At 32.0% G+C, this 10,493-nt stretch overlaps 1 protein-coding gene across 1 annotated transcript in view; it reads right to left on the reverse strand.

Moving 5' to 3' along the window:
- Nucleotides 1–8,492, reverse strand: part of LOC117122866 (A disintegrin and metalloproteinase with thrombospondin motifs 3-like) — a 32,029-nt gene extending 23,537 nt beyond the window's left edge. The window contains exons 1-2 of the mRNA XM_033268629.1: nt 8,218–8,492; nt 3,160–3,190 (exon numbers count right to left, since the gene is read on the reverse strand). Coding sequence (XP_033124520.1) covers nt 3,160–3,190; nt 8,218–8,286 — 100 coding nt within the window. The 5' untranslated portion in view covers nt 8,287–8,492. The remainder of the gene's footprint in view (nt 1–3,159; nt 3,191–8,217) is intronic.
- Nucleotides 8,493–10,493: the final 2,001 nt, after the last annotated feature.

Consider the following 10,493-nt stretch of genomic DNA (forward strand, 5'->3'; position numbering starts at 1 on the left):
CCACCCCCCTCCCCCCCCCCCCAGCGCCCCGACTACGTCACTGGCGAAAACTACCTTTCAAAACGGTCAATTGCCATGTGAACATAACGTATTGGGCATTTTGCCATGTGCGTACATACATTCGAAATTCGATTTCTTAAGCCTAAAATCACAGAGCAATCATCAAAAGAACGGCAACCACTCGCAGCAGAGGGAGTAATAACACGTTAATGAATAGTCCCTGTAGAATAAACTTTCTATTATTTTTTACAACGTAAGGAAGTTAGAGAAATATGTGTAATGGTTCCGAATATAATCCATCAACAGTTAGTGAGACGTCATAGAATTGGAAAATGGATCCCACTAGCCGGGCGTTACTATTCTGTGAGCGCAACAGATACTGGGAAACAGTTGTTTAATATCCTGAAGTACTATTCACATGAAAACAGGCAGCTTCAAACACTTACGTTACAGAAAAACAACTTGATCAACCTGTTAAAAAATGTGTTGGTTCAATACAGACAGACAGGCAGTATTGTATATCAGTAATTAAGATCTGCCTGCTGTCAAAAATAGGTCTACATGTGATTTTCCCCACATATGAGTGTGATATGACATTATCATGCCCCTATTTAAGTGACATAAAATTAAATTTTAAGTAACCGTTTGAATTTTTTGACAAAGACGCCTATAAATTATTCCTGATGTTAGAGCTGACACTTACCCTAACCTCATAATTCTCAACTAACAGAGTGATTAAATTACTAGTTTTAAATAAGACACGTTTGTTTTCATATATTAATACTTTCCGAAATAGGGCCTAAAATCTAAACGAAATGCACAGAAGTTAAAACACAATGCAACAATACCTAAGATAACAATAAATTATCACACAATTTAACAAATTATATAGTAAGATGATCCCAAAGGCTAAAATATTGATACGATTGCAGTCGGGTTCGTTCTTAATTAAAACTGATAATTATTACTTTGTATTAAATATATAAGCATCCAGAAATACTCAAGAAATACCTTTAAATATTTAAGTACAGTAAAGCTACTTATAGTTATTTCATTTGAACTCAATACACTTTTATTTAAAAAGAGAACACGTTTTATAAGAACACAGATGCTGAAATTGCTTAAAAATTAAGAACAAATTGAGGATGAGGTAAAATGTCATATAGGCCTAAGCTTTTTTATTTTCTTTTAACAGAAAAACCAACACATTATATTTGTACCTTATGAGCAGTAGGCGTGACTACGCAATACCCTATATAATACCGGTACATTACAGTAATACACTGCTGTAAAATAATAATTTTCTATATTTGAAGTGTGAAAAATGAAAACAATTTAATTAAGAACATTTTGAGCTGGAAATAAATAAAAGATAAGAACATCGAGAATATTTTTTAATCGGTTTTCAATGATTTATAGAACTAAAATATCTTAAATATATATGTATGCAAATACAAAAGAAATGATGCCGGTATACTATTTAACCAACTGTAACTTTTTGGAAGGAAAATAATTTTCCTTGTTAATTCGGCTAAAAGCTAATAACATATTTGAATACACAAATTAAAACGTTCGATTTTCTTTTTTACATTTTTAAGTTTTGTCATGATAATACAGTATTAGACTTTAGGTACGAAGCTAACCTGACGTACCGGAATTCATTGGTTCCAGTTCAGTAACCAGGGTATATCGGCTAGGCCCCCGGCCTGGGAGAAACGGATAGCTGCAGTACAGCTTCACCCACCCTTTGTGGTCATTTGGGGGCAGTAGGCATGTAGTTTATTTTTCAACATCATAACATATATCTTTAACAAATCACACAATACTAAGCCTACATATCATTCATCTTGTATTGCAAAATGATTCTTGATATTTTTTTCTTTTTGTAGTAGTGATCAAGTTCTGCATTAGGTCTAAGAAAATTCCTTAAATCATATTAAGATTCCTGGACTGGATATGGACTGTATCCCCATTTTTATGTCACAAGGGAGTGTCTACGCTTTATCACAGCGAGACATACTTGTTAAGATGTCTGTTGACAAATGTGCAAGTGATTGATAGTGTCACGTGACGGTTCTGTACATGTTGCGAAAACTGAAGCTACAGTATCTATAAGTAGGTACCGTATCAATTCATTGTAACGTTATAGTAGTGAGCTTCTAATCTGAATCACTGTTAGAAACCCCCTATTAAGAAACTAATTACGAACTCCGTGTTATTGGTTAAAAGTTTAAGCCTCATAACTTAAGCCTCGTTGTAGTTTAGCGTTAAAAAAAAAACGCGTTTTAGTGGATGGTTGTTGACGCGTTTACATGAATTAAAAGTCCTAATCTATAATGATTTAAGTGACCTTATTGGAAAAAGTGTCTATTTTATCAACTTATTTTTAAACGTTCAATATTTTAATCCACAATACTAAAACGGGATAAAGGTTGATCATTGCTAACATAATTGTGGCCACATGACTATAAATAGCTAGCTATTATAAAAATAGAGGCTTACTAAAGTATATGCCTAATAAACGTTGTCTGCTTATCCATTATATCCACCATGTTGAAAGCATCCGTTCTGGATAGTTAGAACACACAACACATAATAATTTCACAGTTACTTAGCGACGTTCTTACAGACCGTCATTGGCACCAAATGGCTACTGTAGCCTAGGCCTACATCTTATGATTTCAAGTCAAATACTAAACACATATTGCAGTTTCGTATCAACCCCATTCGCTGTTTTCACAATATTCTTCATTATAAACTCACTCCCTTGAATCCTAGCATTCTCACTTTCCATATAAACCCAAATATTTAATAACAGCGTCCAACGAGACACTAATTAACAATTACTTGACTACCAAAAATTACCCGTCCAAAATTGCTTTAAACTACCCCTTCAACTCAAACTGGGATCAACGCAAGTCGCCTCTCTCTATAATGTAAGACCCTAAATATATTTAACCGTAGAGTTACACTTCTGAAATTTGTTATTAGATTCCTAAAATGCAATTAGCATTGCCCGAGTAAATCCGACGTCTACAAATTTAACGGGGAAGAAAATACGTCTGATAAGTTCAGTCAACATCCTAAGGTGAGGTATAAAAAAGCAATACCTTCCTTTAGAAAATGCTTACCCATTGCGAATAACAAATTTCAACTTACCTTTTATGTGTTTATAACGTTTGCACTCAACCTGAAATAGAATAGAAATAGAAAATTAGAATCCAATGTGGTTTTGTGTAAACGAATAGAAGTTTTCTCAAATTTCCTTAACAAACAAAAATGGGTAATTTTTTTATCTGTAATTCTTACCTTACACGGTGCATATTACCTAGTACACGGATTATCAAAAATTTGAACAGCTATGGTAAATATATATGCAAGTTATATAGGCCTATAGCAAGAATAGAAATAATAATAAGCCTAAGTAATAAGTAAATAATAGAAGTAAATAAGTTAAAAAATACATAATGAATTAGGACATAATGTTACAATGGTTACGAGTTCACAGACGTTTTCAGATCCTAGAATTTCCAATATGTCTCTTGTTATTAATGTAGTATTTTATCCTTAGAGACAGTGAAATCAGCGACCATAATGAAGCGATTATTTTCTATAGTATTCATTTTAGAAAATCGAACTTAGATATGGAACCCACAACAGCCATCGAATAGCACAGTGATACTTCTGTCGCAGTGAACGTGGGTTGTCAAGTACCACTAGAGACTGCCTTAGCTAATATAAATCACTGACTGACAAATTGCCATTGCTTTTAATAATATATTTGCCTATTATGTGTGCATGATTGCCATATCTAATGTGAATACTGTACACTTCAGAATTGTGTTAAACCAAGATCTATAAACATTATGATTTATTTTAATTCGTAATTAGTAAAAAAAAATATTACAGTTAGTGTAAGTATTGTTGCCATGACCTTGAACATTGTATTTTGAGACAAAAATTGAAAAGAGCAGCACCTATAAAATTCTAGATACAATATTCAAAAATGAGATTTCAACTAAAATCTTAAATAATCTCACGTCTATATACCTCATATAAAACATAAAAATAACACTATGACATAGCACTATAATATTTTTTCAGTTTTTAATAATTATGATAAAATAAATGAAATAAATACGAAAGTCATCAAAATCTTTATTAAGGAAATGTAAATAAAAATACTATTGAACATTGATTAAAGAGGTAAAAATACCTGATGACAAAAACGCATTGGTTATCATACTTTGAGATGTCAGGTAGTCCATAATAACAGTTGAAAACTCATTTTGGCATTGTTAATAGGATCGTACAGAAAATCGGAATATTTTGAGTGAAAAACACGTGTTACAACTCCATAACGGAATCATCTGGGCTCCAGGTTGAGGGAGTGCAATAAACTTTTTCAGTTTAAACAACAATATTTTCCCTATGAGTCTCACTGTGTTTTGACCTATTACTTATTATTTTAAACAATCGGGCCATATTTAAATTTCTGAGTTTATTGATTACTGGTATTTTAAGGCGAATGTTTACTGTTACTACTGCTACTACTACTACTGCTGCTACTTGTACTACTACTACTACTACTGCTACTACTACTGCTACTGCTACTGTTACTACTACTACTACCACATCTGCTGCTAGTGACTTTTTGTGTTCCTCTTTGCCTTATTTGATGGTTTTCTTATTGTATGTAAATTTCTTGTTTTTCTTGTTGATGTTGCTTTCATTAGTTAATGATTTTCTTTGTTAATAATATCATGTAATAACATCATCACGAAAATTAGGATAATTATTGTTATTATAATAATTATTATTATTATGAATATCATAATCGTCATCGTCATGATAATAAAGATAAAAATAATACAATTATACTATATGCAATATTATATGATATGGTATTTTAGAGCAACGGTCATAGTAAAAAAGAATTACAGTTACATTTTGTTTTATATTAACAATAGTTCATTGCCTTTCATAGATTTTATTCTGACTAGACGGTTGCTATTAATACTGGAAGCAAAATTGGACATTGCACTTTCTGCTAGATTTCCAAGTAATCACAAACAACAAAACACATCGGTGCATTTAGTAGGTCTACACGTTAAACTTATAGATTAACGCATTTAGGCAGACATTTCGAATTATTTCAATTCGGAACCTACAAGTTAGCTACAACGTTACTGTCAACGTTCCTACGAGTGCAATTATAATATGAATCAAGCAAATAAGGTCGCTTGTTGAATTCCCTTAGTACACTAGAACCAACGCAAAACGAGGGAAAATAAAAAAAATTTAACATTAAGACCAACCACTATTCAGGGGACACCAAATTAAGGCAACATTTTTAGTTCCCTTAATAGGGGTTCTACTATTTTTTTCGCTTCAATAACTACCAGTACACGATACGTTTCACCTTATGGAGTTTTTAAAATGATCTTAGCATGAACTATGAATTAAACATTTATTCAATTTTCATGATTGAAAAGTGTGTTTTAATGACTAATTAGATTTCTTTTTCTTCTCATTGCACTATTAAAAATTGCGAATATGAACTGTAAAATAAAGTATACGTAACATAAAATAGGCCGAAGTTAAAAAAAAAATAATTGCAACCCTCGATGCATTGCGACACACGTCAACTTAATTAGCAGGGTTACTGATAGCCTATATACGATTTTGTGTATGTTTAATGTTATAACATTATGCTTATTATTGCTAGAGTGCCATATATTAACTCAATAGTCAAAGATGTTTTCCTTCACACAAGAGTCATGAATTCATAAGTGAAACACTAATTTTTGTCTCACTAATACTGACAGCAGTCCTCCTTAATGATAGCTTAGATTTACCTTAGAATAGCACAATTTGGGTTGCTTTAGATAAGCTTTAACTTAGTTTAGTGCATATCGTATGATAGTTGCTAATATATACATACACATAAATATATAAATTTGTGGCAAATTATATACCACCTTCGACTTTTATTATAGGCCTATATATATACACATGTGTATATATATATATATACACATACATGTATATGTATATACATATGTACATATATATATATACACACACATGTATATACACATGTACATATATATACATATACACATACATGTATATACACATGTACATATATATATACATATACACATACATGTATATACACATGTACATATATACATATACACACATATATATACACATGTATATACACATGTACATATATACATATATATACATTTACATACACATGTACATATATATACATATATATGTACATGTATATATATACATATAAACATGTATATACACATGTATATATATGTATATATATACATACAGACATGTATATACACGTACATATATATATATACATGTATATACATACACATTAAAAAATATATATACATATGTAGGCATATTACTTTTAACCTATAATATACTGATGTATTATTTTCATAATACTGTACGACAGAAACGGAAAGCCGTCTACCCATCGTATTCATTCAATCAATTCATAAAACATTAGGCATAGGCCTATGTATGCATTTTATTTTGCGCCTCATAGATGTTTTAACAGTTAATACGTCTTGTAGACTTAACCCGGTCATGATGAAGTGCAGAAAAAAACCCTTTGAAATCAAGACATGTTTATAAATACCGCACATGGAAATGACGCTAACGTTTTCACTTTCATTAAAAAAAAATTAAAAAAATAAAGAGGAATATGACGCTTTGTACTTCCTAACTTGGGTTAGATAGTTAGTGCGAAATTCTATACCCTATTTGAAAAAAATAAGCTATAGTATTTTGCGACTATGATTGCGAATGATTCAACCCTAAGAGAATTGATTAATATTACATTAATCAGGATATTACATAACATCACGTGTACCACATTACCTCATCCTGCATGCTCTAAAATCCAAGGATAGCGTAATCGATAACACCGCCCTCTAGAAAACCCCAAATTAATGCATTTTGAATAATTTTTATTCGATTTATATTCCATTTTTCCCTATCCATTTGTTATGATGAATTCAATTTTAACTAATATAAAATATAAATCATGAAAGGCGAAAATAATACATCAGTATATTATAGGTTAAAAGTAATATGCCTACTGGTAAAACAACTCCATTAGTACCATGAATATAAATTTTCATGTTAGCGTCATTTCCATGTGAATTGATTGAATGAATACAATGGGTAGACGGCTTTCCGTTTCTGTCGTACAGTATTATGAAATAACGTAAGTGTTCTGTATTAACTTTATTAATTTGCAAAATAAATCGAAACCTCAGCGGGTTATTTAGCAGGTTAGTGCTGACGCGTCTGTGGTTCTTCACGGGTGCTTCTGCGTCCTATGAGGTCTAGTTGGTAGACGCAGGCCGAATATTACCAATTTTATAGTCCAGAGTTTATATTCGGAGAAAATAAAATCGCTACCGCCGTCCTAGTGATTTTTAGTGGGAAAGAGAACTACACATTATGACATTGTTTCATTATTACTCTATTGTTAAAGTGAAAGTTTCATCTAATCAGCTAAATTCGCATACTTATGGCACATAAAAAGAGGGTATGCATGTCGCATGCATCCGCGACTTTGCTTAGGGGAATCCCAATTTTCCAATTAAACTGCTATAGGCCTAATCAGCATAGGGCCTATCTGGATCAAAGTATACGTTAAAGACCTAAGATCAGGTGAGGCTGTTGCTACTGAAAGGGGAGGTGGGATTGAGGTAGGTACCATCAAAGTAACGGACAGATGGCGGGCAGGTGTTGATGCATTGTGATATGTTTACTAATGCACGGATGTTGTCAGCCGACGGCCAATCTATGGCAAAGTACTGAATATACATGTCCATCTATCTCATTAGCAATTGCAACAAGAAATACAATATCATCATAGGCCTAGAAGTTGTTGGATGTATTGTACCGTGGGATTCGAACATGGACCTGCTGTTGTCTATGAATTATGCAGTCTGCCCCCATAACCAAATGAATCACTGGGGTCATGTTCAAATCCAATTGGAAATATCTCAATTCCAAATGTACAGGCTAAAATGGAGCCTAAGCCTGTGTGTGTGTAGATTTGGGTCCTATAGTTTTATTAACACCGAACCGGTCTTTTAATATAACCATATTACACCCGGTGTAAGTAGACTTCACGTTACTTCTAGACTAAGTGTGAACACGTACCTTGTTTGCAACGAACAGCATAAGACAGACAGAAAACGTGTAATACATCCATTTATTAACAGCCATCATACACTATAGGATATCGATCTCCTTTTTTTCTTCAAAGTATATCGCAAGCAAACGATAAATTCTATATAATGATGAATATGCGACGGCTATTTTAATGATGCCATTCCATTCGCGATGAGACAAAACTATGTTTGCGCTCTTCGAAGTTAGTGTTTTTAATCCATACTTACTAAATGCCCCTGGTACTTGCATTTCCTATCACACTAGTAAAGCTTGCCAAACGTAGACTTTGCTAAGTTTCGCAGTCTCGGAAGGACTTGCTGACCTTCAAGAAACTCAGAGGGGTAGAAAAATTAACTTTTAGTGATGGCGCTGTTTTATTAATCGAGGTGTGAAAGTGCGTTCGAAACTTAGTAGGCGTTTATTGCTGAGGAATGTGCTGTCTGCTGTTTAAGAACTTTAAATTTGTTGTTTAAAACAGAACGTAGGCCTTGGTATCATGTTTTAAAAATCGGTTGGAGAATTACTGGAATTCAAGCTAGTGGTGTACAATTAGAATATGGTAGGCTTGAAAATAATAATAATATAAATAAGGATGATGATAATGACAATTATGATGATTAGGACGAGGATGACGATGATGGTGGTGATAATAACGATAATGATGATGATGATGATAGTGGTGATGATGACGATGATGATGTTGATGATTATGGCGATGATGTTGATGGCGCCGATGATAATGATGATTATAATGGTGCAGATAATGACAATATACCTAATAATAATAATAATAATAATAATAATAATAATAATAATAATAATAATAAAAATAATAATAATAATAATAATAATAATAATAATAATAATAATAATTTACACTATCAGAACATAGTCATAAAATACATAAAAGGTACCGTATAAATTACAGTAGTGTACAATTTGATATTAATATATGTACAATCCAATCACTGGTATGCTCATTATGCATGATGAGTTGTGAGTAGCGTGTAGCTACTCATACGAAACAAATGTGTAACTAATAAATACAAATGAAGTCTTTATAAGTTTGTGTACATTGTTTTATTTTATATTAAAATATATTTGTTTTAAGCAAATTATTGAGGCGTGACCTAAACTGAGCCAAATAATATGTTATGTGAAATACAAAATGTTATATTCGTGATGTTTATTTTCATTCAGCACGAATAATTCTCGTATAATCGAGGGGCTTTTTTGATCGAGCTGATTACATTAGGCTGCGATCCGGTGCCATTTGTCGGCCAACTTCATGTCATCTACAAAAAGTCTGCAGTGAAATCTACAAATTTAGATAACATAGTTGGACCAAACAGTTGTGCAGGGTAGCAGTTGCACATTATAATACAAGAGTTTATCTAGAATGATTGGCGAATGTAAAGCAATTAAATTGAATCAATCAAAATGAAATAGGGCCTACATAATTATCGTAATACTTTCAATTATATCAACTTATTGAAATGTTAATTATATTTAAAAAGATGGTAATGTAAAGTTCATAAATTACTAAATAGGAGTGATATTTTCCTGACGCAAATTCACATCCTACTTACTACCGGTACTTACTAAATAACTAACAATAAAATTATATTTATCTTAATCCTTTTTTGACTACTTTCGCGTTATCAGTTTGTTAAATTTAGGATTCACAAGGCCCATATTATATCAATTCTTTCAGTAAAATTATGTCTACAGTTTATTCTAAACAACGAAATCCAAAGACTGGAAACTATGATCGGCTAATAAACAATACAAACAAAGTTTCACCCGAATAAAAATATGTGAGCAATTTCTACATGATTTCAACTTTTTTGTTTCAATAATTTTGTGACTTATGCACTTTTTAGTCTCAATGGGGAATGTAGGTATCCAATTTTATTTTGGGGAATTAAGATATAGGCCTACAGTATCACAATATTAAAATAATAATATACGCTTCATATAATTATTGTTTCTTGCATTAATAAAGACATAAGCTAATGCATTGGTTAAAACAATTTTAATTTGACATATCAAATGTCTAAACTGAGTCTTAATTTGACCATCAGATCGATTGGACATGTCTGAGTATAAAGCTCTTGCGGTGAAACAGGACGTATGACAAGATCTTCACTGTAACCGCTTCCCATATGAGATGTAACTTCCGTTCGATATACAGATATAAAGGCTCTTATGAATACACCTCAATTTACGTTATACTGAAACTTCAAGAGAATAATACTTTAACT

This window comes from Anneissia japonica, unplaced genomic scaffold, assembly GCF_011630105.1.
Source record: "Anneissia japonica isolate Jap-2015-1 unplaced genomic scaffold, ASM1163010v1 scaffold287711_len853857_cov187, whole genome shotgun sequence".
Classification (NCBI taxonomy): domain Eukaryota; kingdom Metazoa; phylum Echinodermata; class Crinoidea; order Comatulida; family Comatulidae; genus Anneissia; species Anneissia japonica.